The sequence below is a fragment of the Neovison vison genome, chromosome 12 (genome assembly GCF_020171115.1).
Source record: "Neovison vison isolate M4711 chromosome 12, ASM_NN_V1, whole genome shotgun sequence".
In the NCBI taxonomy this organism is placed as follows: domain Eukaryota; kingdom Metazoa; phylum Chordata; class Mammalia; order Carnivora; family Mustelidae; genus Neogale; species Neogale vison.
In genome coordinates this window covers 100,424,074-100,444,378 of record NC_058102.1, presented here as the reverse complement: position 1 = coordinate 100,444,378, position 20,305 = coordinate 100,424,074, and the positions used below count along the sequence as shown (strand labels likewise).

At 54.9% G+C, this 20,305-nt stretch overlaps 1 protein-coding gene across 1 annotated transcript; it reads left to right on the top strand.

Moving 5' to 3' along the window:
• The first annotated feature begins 3,712 nt into the window (after nt 1-3,712).
• Nucleotides 3,713-19,223, top strand: ANKRD52 (ankyrin repeat domain 52). Its single transcript, XM_044228422.1, has 28 exons — nt 3,713-3,804; nt 4,132-4,215; nt 4,688-4,766; nt 4,967-5,037; nt 6,316-6,516; nt 7,060-7,147; nt 7,290-7,432; nt 7,731-7,943; nt 8,197-8,275; nt 8,581-8,695; nt 8,820-8,902; nt 9,009-9,126; nt 9,332-9,400; nt 9,583-9,723; nt 9,800-9,880; nt 11,271-11,382; nt 11,575-11,646; nt 11,937-12,138; nt 12,405-12,492; nt 12,569-12,686; nt 13,286-13,505; nt 13,710-13,797; nt 13,905-13,988; nt 14,099-14,244; nt 14,464-14,546; nt 14,759-14,841; nt 15,025-15,116; nt 15,548-19,223. Exons 1-28 carry the CDS (start codon nt 3,778-3,780, stop codon nt 15,796-15,798), a joined length of 3,231 nt encoding a protein of 1,076 aa, XP_044084357.1. The 5' UTR covers nt 3,713-3,777; the 3' UTR covers nt 15,799-19,223.
• Nucleotides 19,224-20,305: the final 1,082 nt, after the last annotated feature.

The window sequence follows — 20,305 nt, the reverse complement described above, 5'->3', positions numbered from 1 at the left end:
CAAAGACCAAGAACCCTCCCTTGAACTCTGGCTTACATTTAACATTTTTTTTTAAAGATTTTATTTATTTGACAGAGAGAAATCACAAGTAGATGGAGAGGCAGGCAGAGAGAGAGAGGGAAACAGGCTCCCTGCTGAGCAGAGAGCCCGATGCGGGACTCGATCCCAGGACCCTGAGATCATGACCCAAGCCGAAGGCAGCGGCTTAACCCACTGAGCCACCCAGGCGCCCCTTACATTTAACATTTTTAAGGAAGGCGTTTTATGGAGAACGCTTGGGTGGTTAAGCATCTGCTTCAGAATCAAGTCCTTGCTGGGCTCCTTGCTCAGTGGGGAGACTGCTCCCCACTCTGCCTGCCACTCTCCCCTGCTTGTGCTTGCATTCTCTCTCTCTGACAAATAAATAAAATCTTTAAAAAAAATTTTTTTTAAAAGGAAGGCATTTTCATCCTTATTTTATATTTATATTATATATACATGAAGCCCCAAATTGGAGAATGATCTTACCTCTTTTTCTCTCCTAACGTTTCTTCTTTTTCCCTCAGCACCCCTACCCCCACCACCAGGATACAGTCAGTATCACTTTCCAGTTCAAAGATGGTAATCTGGAGCCACTCTCAGTGGGCATGTGACCTTGAGGAACAGATTTACTCTTTCCAGCCTTGCTTTCTTGTCCAGACCCACTCCCTCTGACTAAGGGCTTACACATGTGAGACAGCTGCTTAGAGTGAGGAGAAAGGTTCTGGCTGGATAAAAGACAGAAATTAACCGGGATACATGACTGAACTGTGACCTCATTAACACTATGCCTTAACCGAGTTAACTGCTGCAGAATCCCCAAGGTACAATAGGCCTGCCGAGCCAATTTGCTTGTTGTCCCCCTACTAATTAGATTAGCTAATTACTGCCATTTAAACTTTCCTAGTTCATTCCTCGTACTTGAACAACCAATTTCCTTCCATTTCCCTGTCACTCTACATCAATAACTTCCTTCAGGTACTAACCCAAAATACATCTACTCGAGGAAGACCATCTTTCGACTGAACCCATCCCTGAAAATTACTCCAAACACACGATGCCATGTAAAATAGCATGTATCCTATATTCTCTAGTAGTTTCGTATGTATATGTATGCTCTTCAAAGTTCCACAAAAATAGACACTATTACTTCTAAGTTTCTACTTCCAAGCCAGTTAGTATAGTGCTGTACTGTGCATTCTATAATGGTTGAGTCCTCAATCAGCATTTGTTAAAAGAATGAAAACTGAGGCTTAAAAATAGGCAGATATCTGCCTAGAGTTATCCAAATGTGAATTCAGTAGTTGAATCATAGGACTGTCTTCTTAGAAGGGCTTTGCAACTACTCCCAGCCTAAATACCACTCCCACCACCCCACCCCTTTGCCTCTCCCTGAACCTTGGAAGTATCTGTATTACCTACATTATATCCCTTTTTTCCCCTACTGAGAAATCCTCTTTCTGTGCTCTGAATAATATTAAAAATAACTCCTTAGCTCTTCCTTCTTCTTCCAGCTGCCCAAAGTACCCGGCTGGTAACCTCACTTGTTCACCTCTACTCCCACACCAGAACCAGGCACGTGACCTCAGCTCAACCCCTGACTCCAATTCCTCAGGTTACCAGGAGCTATTTCAGGCAATGAAGGCCATGTAGTCCGCTCCTCCCCATCCTCTGGGTCATATCCTAGCTCAGCCCTTCCTGGAAGGTCCAGTAGTCAAGTCAACATGTCCTAACACCCATATCCATCTGATCCCCAGCTTCCTTTAGTTTCTACTTCTTCAGCCTCATCTTTCTCCTCCTCATCAAATGTTAAGTGTCTGTTCCTGCTCTGTTAAAGCTACAAAGAATAATGTATATGCTTGCCTTTGGAGAGCTCAAAATCCTTTTTTCATAGAAAACAAAACAAAAAAACCCAAAGTAATGCATAGTCCCGTGTTGGAAGACTGCCTAAGGAGTTTAAAATCCATTCTGAAATGTTGGACACTTGTATGTCAAACATGTAAGGTGAGGGGCGCCCGGGTGGCTCAGTCATTGAGTGTCTGCCTTCAGCTCAGGTTGTGATTTCAGAGTCCTGGGATCCAGCCCTGCATCAGGTTCCCTGCTCAGCAGGCAGCCTGCCTCTTCCTCTCCCACTCCCCCCACTTGTGTTCATTCTCTCACTGGGTCTCTCTCTGTCAAATAAATAAATAAAATCTTTAAAAAAAAAAACAAAAAACAAAAAACATTAAGGTGAAATGAGCCACAAAGGTAGGCAGTTTAAACCTGACCGCTACAGGGTGCCTGGGTGGTTCAGTCTGTTGGACATCTGCCATGTTCAAAAATTATTAAAGATATGTAGTGGGGCGCCTGGGTGGCTCAGTGGGCTAAAGCCTCTGCCTTCGGCTCAGGTCATCATCAGGTCATGATCCCAGGGTCCTGGGTTCGAGCCCCACATCGGGCTCTCTGCTCAGCAGGGAGCCTGCTTCCCTTCCTCTCTCTCTACCTGCCTCTCTGCCTACTTGTGATCTCTGTCTGTCAAATAAATAAATAAAAATCTTAAAAAAAAAAAAAAAGATATGTAGTGATGGGTATTTTCCCCTCTCATTCCTCATTCCCTGTTCCCTAGTTTCTCTCTCCAGGAATAATCACAGATATCAGTGTCTTGTGTATCTTTCTGGTGGGAATCAAGACACCAAAGGCAACGAAGGGCATAGATTGTTAGAGAGCAAAGAAGAGCTTTTATTATATCTGTACCTTGATAGGGGGCCAACTTGCTATACTTCTTCCTAAATGTGTTCCCTCTTAGAACACTCATAGTGAGTTGCTGAGCTCTAAGGATCCTGGATCACCTTTTATCAACTCCAGCAATTTTTCGATATCCAGTTTTCTTCCCTCTTCCTTTTCTGGGCTGGGATGACCTCCATCTAGATCTTGCCTGATTGGCTGCTCTCTGGCCTCGCCAATGGAGAAGGGAAAGCACCCCACCCTTTTCTGGGGAGAAGCCATTGAGCCTCTTAAAGTGTAGCCATCCTACCACCTTAACCTGGCCATGAAGTTAATTAGTAATTCGGGAAGTGCCCCTTGTGTCGGCCTTGGAGGCCTTCTTCAGCTGCCAGCTGTCCCAGCCTCTCTGTGGGGATTTTCTGCAGCTGGAGAATCTTTTTTGGGATTTCTCTCAGCAGTTTGAGCACTTTCGCTATTTCCTGTCTACCCAACTCATGTCACCGCCAGTGGAGATACACGCCTTCCTTCTCTCTGGGGCTATTGCCATATACAACCCCCGGGTCTCCACGCCCCTGTTTCCCCAAGTGTGTGGCGGATTTGGGGGTATGTAATCGCAGACGGGAGGAATTAGCTCCGGCGGAGGCATTGTGGTGGGCTGGGTGGTGGGAGGCCCCGCAGGGCCAAGGCCCGCGTTGTCGCTTGGGGTCTTGTGAGAAACTCGCCGAGCCTCCAGACTGGAGCAGAGAGCACGGCGCAGCAGGCTTGGGGAGCCGGGGAACCAGCGCGCGAGGTGGGGGGCGCCGGGGCCGTTCCGGGCGCCAGGACAGGGCGGAGGGCGCCAGGCCTGGGGCCGCCAGCGCGGCTAGAGCGCCGCGGCCCGGCCCAGGACGGCCGCCAGGGAGCGCTGCGGGCTCCCGCTCGCCCGCCCCCCGGTAGGCGGGGCCGCGCTCTCCCCGCAGCCGCCGCCGCAGCCGCCGCCTGGGCCGCCCCGTGTCCCCGGTGGAGCCGCCGCCGCCGCCGCCGGGAGCTCGATGCGGACGGAGCCCGGGCCGGGCCATGGGGATCCTCAGCATCACGGACCAGGTCAGCCCTCCTGTTCTTGCCCGCTTCCTCCTTCCAGGGTCCGGCGCCGCCGCCACGCGAGCCCGGGGATGTGCGGCCTAGGCTGGGCCCGAGCCCCGGGCTCCCGCTGCTCCCGCCCCGCCCCACGCCGTGCTCCCCTCAACCGAGCCGGTGTCCTTGGGGGTCTGGCGACCGGCCAACATGCCGCGGGAGTGTCCTCTGCAGCCAGGACCCCAGAGCGGAGCCCCTCCAGCGACGCCCCTCATCAAGCCAGGTGTCCCCCCTCCCCGCCCCCCACCGCTGGTTCCGTTCCGGCCCGCTTTCTCTGAACGCCGGTTCTTCCTGCAGCCGCCCCTGGTCCAGGCCATCTTTAGCCGAGATGTGGAGGAAGTGCGTTCCCTCCTCTCGCAGAAGGAGAACATCAATGTACTGGTGAGCTGGGATCAGGGAGGATGGGGAGCCAGTAATCTGGGCCCTGGTGTTCTGGACCCCTCCCAACCAGTGGGGCGGCTCCGTGGCTCCTTGGCTTGGAAGAGGCCACAGCTCTTTCTACCCAGGGATGGGCGCCTGCTCTACATTTGGAGATGGAGAGCAGGTCAGGCTTGAAGCATAGAACAGTGGAGCTGAGGATGCCCAGAAACGGTGTTCTTTTCTGAACCATCAGTATCTGCAGCGCCCCCACCCCTCCTGGAAGAAGGAGCCTGCCTTACAGCCCCCTTGGCCCTGACCCCCTGACTCCCTGACTCCACCCTCCCTAGGTGCTTGTTTTGACCTAGGATAGGGATTTAGGAGCCTGCAGAACCTAGGGGAAGAGGTGGGGAAAGGCCTGGAGCTCTAAGACTTGGGTTGGGGTCCTTGATAGTTCACCCTCCGGCACAGCTGCTGCTCTTTTCTGCCTTCCCAGGACCAAGAGAGGCGGACCCCATTGCATGCTGCTGCCTATGTAGGCGATGTCCCCATCCTCCAGTTGCTACTGATGTCAGGTGAAAGTGGGGAGCTGGAAGGTGTGGCACCTAGGGAGGGGACCTGAGGGAAGAGCCTCCCCCCGCCCATCCAAGAATTGTTCTCTGGTACTTGTTCTGGGAGAGGCTTCATCTCTATCCATATTCCTTAGCCTGATTACTGGCTTCCTTTCCTACTTGCTGTCCACTTCCCACCAAAAGAGGAAATTATATCCCCACAGGTGCTAATGTCAATGCTAAGGACACACTGTGGCTGACCCCTCTTCATCGTGCTGCTGCTTCCCGAAATGAGGTATTGGCCTCCTCTGCCCTTTCACCCTTTCAGAGAGGATGAGTTGGTTAAAGGTAGAAGTAAAGGATCGGAGAGCCTCAGCTGTCTGCTTACAAGCTGGTCTACCCCTAGGTCAGGAGACTAGACCTTGGCCCCTCCTTCCTACCCCTAGAACTGGCTGGTAAGGGGGGCTGAATGTTGCCAGCTGATGTGACGTCAGGGGAGAGCTTAACACTGGGCTGGCAGACTGCAGGGGGCCCTGCTGCCAGGCCTGAGTGACTCATCCTTCCCTGGGGGGCCACCTTGGAGTCTGATACCCCTCTGGGCACTGAGATTTCTTACCTTGTGATGGAGGGATTGAGGGTAGTGATCTGTTGCATCCCTGCCTCTCAAGCAGCATGAAAGTTGACAGCACAGAGGTCAAATGTGCCTCATCAATTGGGTCCAGCAACCCTGAAGAGAACGGGTGGCGTGTGGGGGAGGGGGTAAGGAGACCTCTCCCTTGGTTCCATGGTCAGTTCCCTGGCTCCAACTACCAGGGGAGAGACTAAGACCAAAGGGAATGGGGGACCAATGGGAATGCGGTGGGTTGTGATTAAGAGGGACCCTTTAGCCTAAGTTTTAGAGAGGAACCGGCATCTGTTTGCTTACTGAGGTAACGGAAATTATTTTGGTGCCTGTGGAAGGACTGAAGGAGGGTATTTGGGGCAGCGTAGCAGGAGTGTGTATTTTTTCTAGTGAAAAGTGTGAGGGATTGGGATTCTCTGTATATATGGATTTGCTTGGTCGTAGCTATATGTGTGGGTGAAGATTTTCAGGGTCTGGGTTAGGGAGTGATACCAGGTGGCTTGAGGAAGAGGAGGGGACTTCAGCAAGGTAGGGAAGATTTTAAACTCTCAGAAGATGGAGGGTGCCTGGCTGGCTCAGTGGGTTAAAGCCTCTGCCCTCGGCTCAGGTCATGATCCCAGGGTCCTGGGATCGAGCCCCGCATCTGGCTGTCTGCTCAGCGGGGAGCCTCTTCCTCCCCTCTCTCTCTGCCTGCCTCTCTGCCTACTTGTGATCTCTGTCAAATAAATAAATAAAATCTTAAAAAAAAAAAAAAAAAAGATCCAGAAGATGGGAAGTAGAGGTTGAGAGGCTACGTATGTTGGAAAAATGAGAAGAGACTCTGTGCTGGGGGATGAGGGTTATGGGGGGATTCCATGGGGCCACATGTGCCATGCTGATCTGTTCTTCCCTCCATTTGTTTTACCTTCTACTTCCCCTCTCTCTTCTCTCCTATCCCCTGCTCCTTTACAGAAGGTGCTGGGACTGCTGCTGGCACATTCAGCAGATGTGAATGCCCGGGACAAGCTGTGGCAAACACCACTGCATGTGGCTGCTGCCAACCGGGCCACGAAGTGTGCTGAGGCTCTGGCACCCCTGTTGAGTAGCCTCAACGTGGCCGACAGGAGTGGGCGCAGTGCCCTGCACCATGCAGTGCATAGTGGGCATCTGGAGGTAAGGACTGCTCCAATCCATACCCAGCTGAGCCCCGTCCCATTCTGTCCCGGCCCTCCCTTCCCTTCCCACCCCACTTACCTTCCTCTGCTTCTGGGCCATCAGGTCTGGGGAACAGCAGCCTGGATAGACACTTGGGCTTGAGCACCAAATGAATGGTTGGGTTAGATTGAAATTCTTGACTTGGATTTAAGTCCAAGGTAAACTCTCTAAAGTTGGATGGAAAATGTTTATATACATGCCTCTTTCTGAAAAGTGAGTGTCCCTGTTTTTCGAAATGTTTTAGAAGATTTTTCAGAAGAATTTAAGAACCGGCAGATCATAGGAAGACACTCCCTCAAATTTCCCTCAAACTTCCAAATATGTATGGGCTCTCCTTCTTAGTATCTGCTTCCTCTGTTCCCTTTAGTTCTCCAGATTGTTCTGTTCAAGAACAAAGACATTTGGCTGCCTCAGCCTTTTCAGGAACTGAGGCTTCTGCCCTTAGGTACATTGAAAGCATGAACCTGGCTCTGAGCAGGTGTCTTTCATATCCTCATACAGACGGTGAACCTGCTCCTGAACAAGGGAGCCAGCCTGAATGTCTGTGACAAAAAGGAGCGGCAGCCTCTGCACTGGGCAGCTTTTCTGGGTGAGAAAGGGTTCATGGAAAGAGGAGGAATTTGACATTTAGGATTGCTAAGGCAGGGATGGGGATTGCAGCCTTTGGAGAGAGGCACTTGGGGGTCTTAGTTCACCCTCCACACCCTTGAGAGCCTCCCCTTTCTTTCTAGGGCATTTGGAGGTCCTAAAACTGCTGGTGGCACGGGGAGCGGACCTCAGCTGTAAGGACCGCAAGGGCTATGGGCTGCTCCACACAGCTGCGGCCAGCGGCCAGATTGAAGTGGTGAAGTACCTGCTCCGGATGGGGGCTGAGGTCAGGGTGCTGAGCCCGGGAGGCTGGGTGCTAAGGACAGGGAGTTGGGCGTCAGAGTCTGTGTGTAGAGACGTAAGGTGCTGGGATTGTTGGAGTGGTTGGGGGAGGTCAGCAGGATACAGTGAAATGCAGTGAATAGCGCTTGCTGTAAGGAATAGGCTCGGTCTTTTGAGTCAGGACCCTGAGGTGTCTTGGGAGGTTGTTGGAATTCTGGGGTTCTCTAGGCTATCTGTGCTGGCTTCCATTTTATTTAAACTGATACTTCCCTGTGCCCTTATCTGTACCCCTGGAAATCCAGATCGACGAGCCCAACGCTTTTGGAAACACAGCTTTGCACATCGCCTGCTACCTGGGCCAGGATGCTGTGGCCATTGAGCTGGTGAATGCAGGAGCCAATGTCAACCAGCCGAATGACAAGGGCTTCACGCCACTGCACGTGGCTGCAGTCTCTACCAATGGCGCTCTCTGCTTGGAGCTGTTGGTCAATAATGGGGCTGATGTCAACTACCAGGTGCCTGAAGGGATGATGCCATAGCCTGGCTCTGGGAGTGCTGGGAGAGGAATCTGGCTCTGGGGGTCCTGACCATATCTTCCCCTGTGAATCGTCACTTGCCTCCTAGGTTGATCAGACCTTGCCAGGAGAGTGTGGGCTGAGCAGATGTCCACAAGACTAGTCCATCCTCAGAGATGTGTCCTTTTGAAAGGGGAATGGGGCCTTCTCAGTGCCTTGTGCTGAAAACAAAAAAATTGCCATATTTTCACAGAGCAAGGAAGGGAAAAGTCCTCTGCACATGGCTGCCATCCATGGTCGTTTCACCCGCTCCCAGATCCTCATCCAGAATGGTATGAACTTGGGAGACTTTGTGCTCTCTTCTCCCACTTCCCCAGAGAACTCATCCCTAGAAACCCCTTTGTTTCTTCATTCCACCTCCCACACCCCCTTCCAGCCAGGATGAGCACCTGGAGCTCTGAGCAAGGCATCTGTGGAAATGGCCCTGGTCTGCCTGCCCTTAAGGCTTACAAACAAGCTAACACCTGTGGAAGGCTTGGCCTGGGACACGGCATGCACCAAGCACTCACATGGTAGCTTGGTGGTGTGAGTGGCCTGGAGCCTAAGGTCAGCCTGAGTTTGTGTGCTTCCTTCTCAGGCAGCGAGATTGATTGTGCCGACAAATTTGGGAACACGCCACTGCACGTGGCTGCTCGCTATGGACACGAGCTGCTCATCAGCACCCTCATGACCAATGGCGCGGATACCGCCCGGTGAGTTGGGGTCCTTTAGATCTGTACAGGCTTCTCCTGGGCTAGTGGGAGGGGACCTACAGAAAGGAGGTCTATAACCAGTCTCTCCTGGACCTAAGGACCGAGTCCCTCAATTTCTCCCCAGGCGCGGCATTCACGACATGTTCCCTCTGCACTTAGCTGTTCTCTTTGGATTCTCTGACTGTTGTCGTAAGCTTCTTTCCTCAGGTATGTGCTGACTGGTTGGGGGGTTGGGCAGGTGTGTAGGTGGGTGCAGGCCTCTCCCTCTAGTCAGGGCCCTCAGATGGGATCCGTGGCTGTTCCGGCCCTGCAGGTCAGCTGTATAGCATTGTATCTTCACTCAGCAATGAGCACGTGCTTTCAGCTGGGTTTGACATCAATACGCCTGACAACCTTGGCCGCACCTGTCTTCATGCTGCTGCTTCTGGAGGGTGAGTTCTCTTCTGTCTCCCAGGCACTGAGATCTGGGCAAGGGTGTGGGCCCTTCTCTGCTGCCCAGATGTGTCCCCCGTCACAGTGCGAGCAGTCACAGCAGAAAGAACTGTCTGCGGCGCCATCCTTTCTCAGCCTCTCCCTGTGCCTGTGGCTTCTCTGTGAGCCTCTCGCTCTCTTAACCCTCATCCTCTTTCCTTTTAGGAACGTTGAATGTCTTAATTTGCTGTTGAGCAGTGGAGCTGACTTGAGGAGGAGAGACAAATTTGGAAGGTGTGTCGATACGCAGCAGTAGATGTGGGGAATGTCAGCTAAGAGAGACGGACGATGGAGGGAGTGGTAGGGGCTTGGAGACTAAGTGGGGAGAGTACTACAGAGCAGCTGCAGGCTGCTCCTCTGGTTGCCTTTGGGTCTGCCCTCGGCTCTTTCACCCACCTTCCCTGCCTTCTCCACAGGACCCCACTGCACTACGCAGCCGCCAACGGCAGCTACCAGTGTGCAGTCACGCTGGTGACGGCTGGTGCGGGCGTCAATGAGGCCGACTGTAAAGGCTGCTCTCCGCTCCACTATGCCGCTGCCTCTGACACCTACCGGAGGTGAGAGTCCCACTTTGGCCTTCTCAGCTCCACTCGTCTCCCTGAGCCTCCCCTGACTTCACTATCTGTACCCCAGAGCGGAACCTCACTCATCTTCCAGCCACGATGCTGAAGAGGACGAGCCACTGAAGGAGTCCCGCAGGAAGGAGGCCTTCTTGTGAGTAGTTGAGCAGAGCCCCTGGATGTGCTGTCCCAGTGGCCTTGGCTGTGGCCCAGCTGCACTCCCACCCACTCTGGACCCAGCCACCTCACTTCCGCTGCTGGCAGCTGGGCCGCCTGCAGTACGTTGGGTGCACTCTGAACCCAGTCCTAGACTAAGTATTGTGGGTACAAACCAAAGTAGGAGACCTAGTTCCTTCCCTCAGGGAATGGGTGGTCTTCCTGAGAGAATCATATGAGCTAAACACACCAAATCACTTATCTATTCCGGAAGAATTGAGGATTTACTTATTAGGTACTAAGTACTGTGATAGGTACAAGGATAAAAGATGAATTACTCTTGGGGTGCCTGGGTGGTTCAGTCAGTTAAGCATCCGACTTGATTTTGGCTCAGGTCAGGATCTCAAGGTTATGAGATTGAGCCCCCGTTGGACTCCGAGCAGGGCTTAGAGCCTGCTTGAGAATCTCTCTCTCCCTCTCCCACTGCTCCTTCCTGCATCTTACTCTCCAAAACAAACAAACAAACAAAAAATCCTCAAATTTCTACCCTTTGAAAACGAATAAGCTGTTGGGAAATAAAAATGAAAGGGCATTTACACATTCTAATGTTAGATATGAACAATAGGGAGAATAGTGCAGCGCATGTGGAAACTCCAGACTATTTTTATAGTCTTTCTGTAAATCTATGAGTGTTCTGAAATGAAAGGGTTGTTTTTCTTTAAAGAAGGATACTCCAATCCAAGAAACTCAACTGTGCGACTTTTGACAACTTAACTTCTCCGTGCCTCAATTTCCTTAACTATGGTAGGAATAAGAATAAGACCATGAGAGCATGATGCACACTAAGCGATTTCATACATTTGAAGTGCTTAGAACAGTGCTTGACATGTAGAAAGTGCTGATTATTATTATTGCTGCTAGTACTTCTAAGCTGATCCTCTAAGAAGGGTGCCAAGGGAGTACAGAGGAAGAGGCACCTCACTGGGAAGGTTGGGGAAGGCCTCACAAAGGGGAGGAGGCTAGGAGCAAGCTTGGGATGAGTAGGACTTCTTCAGAGAGGTTGGAAGGAGAAGGCATTCCAGACAGGAGGTCAGCGTGTGTGGAGGTGGGTGGAAAGTATTGGTAACTAATAACTATGCTCTAGGTTCTCCAGGAGAGTGTTCCAGGGATAAAGGAAGGCACCGAAGCCAGAGTAGGGCTGATGTGAAAGAGGTGGTGGGTCTGGAGCCAGGGTCGAATGGGCAGGAGTTGGCCTCTGTGGAGCAGAGGACGGGTGTTGGGCAGCTTGGCCTGGAGGGGCTCCCTTGCCCCTCTCCTCTGCACTTTGCACAACTGGGCCCTCCCCTGCTGGGCCTGTCCCTGCCTCACAGTGTGCCCCTGTCCCCCAGCTGTCTGGAGTTCTTACTGGATAACGGTGCAGACCCCTCCCTGCGGGACAGGCAGGGCTACACAGCTGTGCACTATGCAGCCGCCTACGGCAACAGACAGAACCTCGAACTGGTATGTGCGGGGTCTGGCGAGGGGTAGAGGAGAGGGGCAGGGCACACCATCATCTTTGTGGATTCTGAAACTGAGGGGTGGTTGACTCAGATGTGGTCTCTAGGCCAGGGCCTTCGGGGGTCACTGTGGGGGTGGAGGGATAACATCTTAGAAATTCAAGAACCTCTGCCCCTACTTTCCTGTCCATTGCAGCTCTTAGAAATGTCCTTTAACTGCCTGGAGGATGTGGAGAGCACCATTCCAGTCAGCCCTTTGCACTTAGCTGTGAGTCTGCAGTCCTTTCCCCCTGTCTTCTTTGTCCCTCCCTGCCCCAGACCCACACACAGGCATGAGCACTTGGGAATCTGTCCTAGCTTCTGCCTTCTTGTGGGGATGTGGCAAGCAGGCAGTGGTCTGGGGAGGGCTGGGCATGGTACAAATCGAGAGTCTGAGGGGCCCAAGCTCGTGGCGGGGACTGCTGCCTGGAGTTTCCCCATGGGGCCCAAGAGCAGAGTGGGGACAGTGTCCCGAGCTGTATCCATCGGTTACCCGCACCCCCCCACTGCCCCACCCAGGCCTACAACGGTCACTGTGAAGCCCTGAAGACACTGGCCGAGACGCTGGTGAATCTGGATGTAAGGGACCACAAGGGCCGGACCGCGCTCTTCCTGGCCACCGAGCGGGGCTCCACCGAGTGTGTGGAGGTACTTACGGCCCACGGCGCCTCCGCACTTGTCAGGGAGCGCAGACGCAAGTGGACGCCCCTGCACGCTGCTGGTGAGGACGCCGTTCAGGTGCTTCCATCCCCTTGCTGGAGGTCATGGAGACGGGTCCCAGACCCTTCCTGAACGGGCCTAGGGTTGGGAGTGGAGCAGGGCGAGGAGAATGGAAACTTCAAGTTCTGATTCGTGGCTTCCTGTTCCCCTAAGACTTCGGCCTGCCTCTCCAGGTCTTCCCTTAATCTCCACCCTTGAGTCCTTTCTGCTCGACCTGGCTGCCTCCTTCCCCTTGACTGTGCCTTGACCCAGACCCTTTTCTCCTAGCTGCCTCTGGCCACACTGACTCCCTGCACTTGCTGATCGACAGTGGGGAACGAGCTGACATCACAGATGTCATGGATGCCTATGGACAGTGAGTGTGGGCCAGGGGCAGGGTGCAGCTTTTCATGTCCCTACGGGCCCTCACCTTTCTCCTGCCCCCTCTGTAGAACCCCACTGATGCTGGCCATCATGAATGGCCATGTGGATTGTGTCCATCTGCTGCTAGAGAAAGGATCCACAGCTGATGCTGCTGACCTCCGGGGCCGCACCGCCCTCCACCGTGGGGTGAGTGACCTCCTGGGTGGGGCTGCTCACTGACAGTCCTGGACTTGGGAACACAGGACCCATCAGCAGTAGGACAGCAGACTGTCTAGCAGGTGGGCCAGTATTTTGTGCCCAGAGTCTTAATTGGGCCTTACTGTGTTTGCTCCAGGAGGAGTACCTGACATTCGTAGCAGGTCTCCCCGATTCCCTTGTTTTGTTATCTCATACAGCCACATGCTTGCTACCCAGTCCATGCCCCAGGAACCCCAGCCCTGGTGCTGGGCCCCTGGCTAATGATGCCACCATCTCAGGCCTTCTCCACCATCAGTTGGCCTAAAGCTGTCTCCTCCTCAACCCAGGGGATGCTTCGATCCCTTCATCTTCCAACACTGCCATTTGTCCCCTACTCCAGAGTGCCAGAATTAACTCTTGCCATTCTGCTTGTCTGTTGGCATAGAGAGGAGGGAGGCAGGAGATGCTGACACCTAACATTTAGAGTTGGCGCAAAGACAACGATGGGCATCCTAGAAGTGGTTCTCATTCCGGGGCGAGCTCTGGCGACTGGCTGTGAGGCAGGGAATGGCCCTGTGCCCTCCCTCACACCGTTATGTCGCCCACAGGCAGTGACCGGCTGTGAGGACTGCCTGGCCGCCCTGCTGGACCACGACGCGTTTGTGCTGTGCCGAGACTTCAAGGGCCGCACCCCCATTCACCTGGCCTCAGCCTGCGGCCACACCGCCGTGCTACGGACACTGCTGCAGGCTGCCCTTTCCACAGACCCCCTGGATGCTGGCGTGGATTACAGTGGATACTCGCCCATGCACTGGGCCTCCTACACTGGTGCGGGCCTGCGGTCTTGGCGGGTGCGGGAGTCGGGGTACAGCATGGGGGAGGGCAGAACAGAACAGAGACTGAGGCCCTGTGGAGTTGAGGGAGGGACCCAGGTTAAGCTGCATCTGGAAGTGGGATGTCCCAAGATGGCACCGGACAGAGGTGGTCTTCGTCCCTCTCCACCCTCCACTGCTCTTCCTTTCTCCTGCTCAGGACATGAAGATTGTCTGGAGTTGTTACTTGAACACAGCCCGTTTTCATACCTGGAGGGAAACCCCTTCACTCCTTTGCACTGTGCAGTGTAAGTCCTTTCCTGCACCTCCACCCTGCTCGGGGGTCTGGGACTGGGGCTTAGGACAAGCATTCCGTTTTCCTTGTCCTTCCTACTGACCCTTCCTCCTCCCCCAGAATTAATAACCAGGACAGCACCACAGAGATGCTGCTGGGAGCTCTGGGTGCCAAGATTGTGAACAGCCGAGATGCCAAAGGACGGTGAGTGGTGGAAGGCTTAGAGAAAAGGCTCGATTGCCTCTGGCCTCTTTCTGCTCAGGCGAACGAGCTTTCCCTTTTCTCTCTGCCCTGACACCCCCCACTCCCCGCAGGACCCCTCTTCACGCCGCTGCCTTCGCGGACAACATATCTGGGCTCCGGATGCTCCTGCAGCATCAAGCCGAGGTGAACGCCACTGACCACACCGGCCGCACCGCGCTCATGACGGCGGCCGAGAACGGCCAGACCGCTGCTGTGGGTGTGTAGGGGCTGTGTGTGGGAGGGGGAGCTCTCCTTGTGTTTCTGCAAGATGGGGCAGCCCTGCCTGTGTCATGCCTCAGGAAGCAGGAGGCATGTCTCTGGGTAGTTCATTCTCTGCAGATGGCATGCAGAGTGGATGCAGATGGGAGGACCAGGAGCCGGGAGGGCTCCTGCTCCGGAGAAAAGGCGTCAGTTCTCTGCCCTCTTTCTCTTGCAGAATTTCTGCTGTATCGAGGGAAGGCAGACCTTACTGTGCTGGATGAGAACAAGAACACTGCCCTCCACTTGGCTTGTAGCAAGGTATGGCCTGGATCAGGGATGGCGAGGGCTATGTAAGGGGCAGGGCTTGACGAGGGGCAGGGGGGGGGTTAGTGGGAGAGTCGGCCCACCTCGGGGGCAGACTGGAACGGCCATCAGGATTGTCCAGCCTGCATAGCTCTTTGTCCTCCCACTACCCAACTCCTGCTCTGCAGCCTGCCTGCTTCCACTCCATCTCTGTTCCTCTCCCTCAGGGCCATGAGAAATGTGCCCTCATGATCCTGGCAGAAACCCAAGACCTTGGCCTTATCAATGCTACCAACAGTGCGCTGCAGATGTGAGTGCCCGGGGAAGGGGGCTCCTGGCTGGGGGAGGCAGGTGGGTGAAGAAAGAGCCACCCGCCTTCCAGGGGCTCTCTGGAACTCCCGGTATTTGTTCAGCACTCGGGATACTCTGGCTGGATGAGGAAGGGCAGCATGGTACCCTACTGATTTCTTGCTCCTTTTTCCTTTCTTCCAAGGCCACTCCACATTGCTGCCCGGAACGGTCTTGCTTCTGTGGTGCAGGCCCTGCTGAGTCGTGGGGCCACAGTGCTGGCTGTGGATGAAGAAGGTGAGTGGGGTCCCGAGCCCCCCGCCTCTCCTGGGTTTGGGGTCAAGGACACTCTTCAGGAGGTGACTTCTTAACCTTAACCTATAAACTGGGGTGTCTTTTTTCCCCCAGGGGAACTCTTCAGAGCAGGGACGCAATACCAATATGCTAGAGTCTCTGAGGGCAGTCTGACAAAACTAGGCAGACCCAGCACTGTCCTCAGGAAGACCTCCCACACACCTCAGCCTCCCAGCCTTGTGTCCCCCCACCTTGACAGTCTGCCTGTCAGCCCCCCGGACCCTCATTGGCCTTGAATTCTGATGGTTCTGGGTGCTTGCCTGCCTTGGCTCCCCTCCACAGATGAGAGCAGGAGAGCTCAGGGCCTGGGGGAAGATGGGTGAGGCTCTGGGGCTGCAGGACCCAGGCCTCAGTTCTCCCCCTCTGCCCTGCAGGTCACACCCCAGCGCTGGCCTGCGCCCCCAACAAAGATGTGGCAGACTGCCTGGCCTTGATCCTCTCCACCATGAAGCCTTTCCCACCCAAGGACGCCGTCAGTCCTTTCAGCTTCAGCCTGCTCAAGAACTGCGGCATCGCAGCAGCCAAGACGGTGGGTGGCTGCGGCGCCCTGCCCCACGGGGCCTCCTGCCCCTACAGCCAGGAGCGGCACGGCGCCATTGGCTTAGATGGCTGCTACTCGGAGTAGCCCCCCTTCGGTGTCCCTCCCCCTGCCGGTGGCTTGATATCTTATTCTATTTATTTAGAAAAAGTCTATACATTTAGGGCACTTTAAAGGAGAACACGACTGGGTGGGGGGGACAGAATGGGGGGAAGAAGCACTGGGGAGCAGCTGCTCACCCCTTTGCCACACCATCCTGGCCTGGCAGGGGTCTGGGACCGACAGGGAGCACCCCAGGCCCTTGGCACCCCCAGGGCAACCCCTTCTGCCAAGTGTCCCCAAATGATTGCTAAATGCCTGGCTACCCTCTCTTTTACCCCATCTCTCGGTTTCCCCTTTCTGCTGCCAACTCCCCCTTCCCTTCCCTTCCCTCTGTCTCTCCTCTCTGGGTCCCCCTGCCCCTACTGCCAGGCAGATCCCTCCTCCTCTTCCATACCCATCACTGCCTCCCTGCTCGGCTGGCCCCTCCACCCCCGCAGCAGTGAGAAGCCTTAATTTCTGGTACTGTGTGAGCACTCTGGGGGTGTCCCCCTCCCCCTTCAGGGGCAGCTAGTGGATGAGGGGGGAGGGTATTTAGCACTGGGGCCTGGAGCTTTTCCCCATTTCTGTACCCTGTCACCCCTAAAGTTCAAATGCAAAACACTTGAAGCAGCAACTACTGTACCTGGGCCCCAATCCTGCACTCTCCCCTGGCTCCTCATATGCAAATCAAGGGCTGGCTCTGCCCCCACAGCCTGCTCCTCCTTGACTCCCTGCCTCGCTGGCCTGGCCCCCTAACCACGCACTTTAACCTTGCTTCTTTCTTTTCACTTCTTTTGGGAGGGCAGAGCCTGTGGCCATTCCCGCCCTGGCTCCCCCTCCCTTAACTTTGAGGCTTGTCATGAATTTTTAAGTAAGCATTTTATCCTTTAGGGAAAGAAACAAATTAATTTCCTGCCCATTTCAAAACCACAGCCCTAGTATGTCCTGTGTGTTTCAGGCATGTGTTTGCATGTGTGGGGAGGAAAGGACCCTGTTCTTCCTCCTGTGCCCCCCAAACCCCATAGTTCCTCTGTGCCCGCACCTTCCGTTATGTCCAAGAGTACCCACCGCCCCCAGTCACTCCTGATCTGAAGCCAAAGATGGTGGGAGGGGCAGGGCAGACTAGGGACCGTGGCGACTCGGGACCGGCTTCCCCTCCAGTGTGAGGATGAAGCTCTGATCTAGGGAGCGATAAATACCTGCTGAGGCTTGGTCCCTGCCCTCCTGGCCTTGGGGAGAGATGGGATTGAGCGAGGGGCCGCACTGAGAAGATTCCCAAAAGTCGCACCCCAAAAGCCAAACTGGGCCGGAGTGAGGAGGGGGCAGTTTTCTCTCTAAATGTAGCATTGAATTTGGCCCTGGTCCCTTCCAACGCCCTGTCCATCCATCTCCCAGCTAAGCCTCCTGGACAGTTGGACCCACTCCTACAGCCCAGTGTTCCCTTCCTCACACTCAATACCTCAGCCAGGGGCCAAGACACAGAACTTGAATAGAGGTCATGCCCCCTCCACTCCCACAGTGCACCCTTGCCCAGTTTGGCTGCCATCAGTATTGTCCCCTGAGAACTGGACAGGCTTCGTTTACACAGTACAGGGTTCCCCACTCCCGCCCCACCGCCACCCAGGGGATCCCTCAGTTTCCTTCCCCCACCCACGCTTGCTTTGTTCACAACCTCACCCACTTTTCAGTCGTGTCCCCTGCAAGTCTTGCTGCCCTCGCCAAGGGGGTCCTGAGGGGAGAGGGGGGCATCCCAGGGACCCCTCCCTCCCTAGCAGATACCCTTAACCATACCTCATGCTGGTTCCCTGAAGCCTGGGGTGTTTGTCCAAGTCCTTATTCTTTTTGTCATGGTCTCTATTCCCTCTCTCTGTGTCTTGCTTCCCCCAAACCTCAGTTCCTAAACCATTTCAAAGCTTCCAAATGACCATTATTGGTGAGAAGGATTGTGCAGCTTTTAGTTTTTAGTTTTGTTTTCAAAGCCAAAGGGCCTTGCGACGCCCCTCTTGCCCACCTCCCTTTCACACCCTGCCCTCCCCAATACGACAATCAATGTGACCTCTCTTAAGGGCTGCAGCCCCCCACCCCCAACCCTGCTGGTTCTGCAAAGCTTGCCCCTAACTTCAACTCTCTCTCCTCAAATCTTCCCATTCCACCCCCTCCCTCTCATTTTGGTGCTGGGAATTAGGTGACTGGGGGGGGGGGATAGGGGGGCAGGGAGTGGGCAGAGAGATGGGCCCTCCAGAGAAGACTCTGGGGGTATCAGTGGGGTATCAGTCGTGTTCTCCTTTATCAATGTTTGGCGACGACAGGAAGAATCTGAGTATTTATCAGGAGCCCCATTGTTTTGCTAGATGAGATTTCTGGCTGCTTCCTCTTCCCCCCCCCCGCTGCCCCTTCAGCACACCGTCAGCAGTGCTCGGGCAGGTCGTGGGGAGTCCCCTGCCCCTCCTCGTGCGGCTGTGAGGGGGCAGGTCGTGGGGAGTCCCCTGCCCCTCCTCGCACGGCTGTGAGGAGGCAGGCGTGGAGGATGAGCAGCCCCCTCTCCTTATGCCAAAGGAAATCCCACACCCCACCCCGGGCTCCCCAGCCCCTAGTGTTTTTTGAAGTGTTTTGACCATTCTCATGGCCACTGCATATTTATTTTAATGTTAAGATTTTTTTTTTTAAACCTCTTTGACTTAAACGGGTGTGGAGAAGTAAAACAGGCAGAATGCCCCCCAATCTTAAGGGGGTAGGGTGGGGAGGAAACAGCTCCTTCCCTTCGCCCTCCCTCTTCCCTCCCCCTCTCCCCACCGCAGCTCTAAAGCACTTGCTTCAAGTAATAAGCACTTTTGAGAAAAGGCCTATTTTAAGTGAGGACCCTGGGAGCAGCCCCAGGTCCCAGCAAAGGAGACAGAGCGAGGGCTACATAGGAGACAGGGAAACAGGCTTGTGAATCAGAGGGCGAGTTGAAAAGAGCCAGTTTTTAGTTTCTGATTTTTGGGGAGATGTTTCTGATTGGGCGGTGGCTTTGGTAGGGTTGTGTACTATCCTTCAGAAAAACAAATGGCACAAACTGTGGGTCCCAGGATGGGCCAACAGACCCGGGTCACTGCCACTGTCCAACTGAGACTGACGGGCCACCTCCCCCGCCGTGGCCCCCTGAGCCATAGGACTGCTGAAAACCACTGAATGTACAGCCCAGGTTGGGGTGGGGAGCAGCCCCTGGGGGAGGGGGCTTCTCCTTCTGTTTGGTGCTGTGGGGGGTGGGAGAGATGAGATGAGGGACTGCCACCCCACTTAGACATGTGTTTCTTGGGGTGGAGGGGCTGAGGAGGGCCTACCTCCCTCTCCAACCCCAGCATGGCCCCTCTTCCTTCCTCATCCCTATCCGTTTTGACTGTAAGTCCAGCTCACCTTTGCCTTCAATATGTAACCAAAGGAAAACTCAATACTGTTTCCACCGCTGTCTGCCCACCCGAGCACCTTCTTACTCCCCGAACCTAGAAGGGGAGGAGAGGCTGGGGGCGGGGTGGGGGGCGTGGGGCCAGAGTGAATGGTTCTGCAGCTGTATCCCTGGAAGCCTCCACTGGGGTCTTGGAAGGGGCCCCGCGAGCTGAGGGCAGGGCCTGGCTGGTGGGCCTGGGAGCAGGCCTGCTCCATCTGTGCACAGGAGTGTTTCTTCCTCTGAATGACTCCAGTGACTGCGCTCCAGCAGGGAGGCCCCTTCCTCCTTCCCTCTCTGCCATTCCTCCCCCTCTCCCCACACCCCGTGTTCATCCCCACCTCCCTTCCCACCGCAAAGGAAAATAGCCTTACAGACCCTAGCCCAGAAGCCCTCCTCCTGGGGCAAACCAGTATAGGGGCCCCATCCCGCCTAGTTTGAACCCTACCTTTTAAGAAGGAGGGATAAGGAGCAAAGCAGCCCCTTCCCCTCTAATTGTGGTGGCTCCAGGCCTCCGTGACCTTGACCCAGGTCGGGCAAGGGCGGAGGCAAGGAATCTTTGAGGACCAAGCCCAGTGGTCTGGGAAGAGGGAGGTGGAGAGGGAAGGGCCTGACTTGGGGACTCCCTCCTCCCGACCCAACCCTAGAGAAGCGACCAAATCCCAGAGATGGGAGGAAGCTGGGGTGGGGAGGGTCTGTTCTATGAATTACTTGAAGGTACTGACTCCGAGGCTGCTGTTGCCCACTTAGGTGTGAGGGGGACACTGTCACTGCATTTGGGAGGGCAGAGGGTGGCGGGTGACGAGAGCATCTGCCCTTGGCCCTCGCTCGCTCCTGCTAGGCCCTTTCCCTGGGGAGCCTGGCTTTGCCCCCCAGGGAAGACGGGGAGAGCCTTCCCCTCCCATCTCCATCCCTCACTCTGGGCACCCTCTCCAATTGCACTAAAGTAGCTGTTGTGCCAGTCTTATCCCCACACCAGGGTGGGGGTCTCTGCTTCCAGTCCTTTCTCCCCCGACTGCCTCCGCTCCTGTCCCGGACAATCTCCTTGTTCCCCTGTATTCCTGGATAGCTCAGCTTTGTATGTGTGTG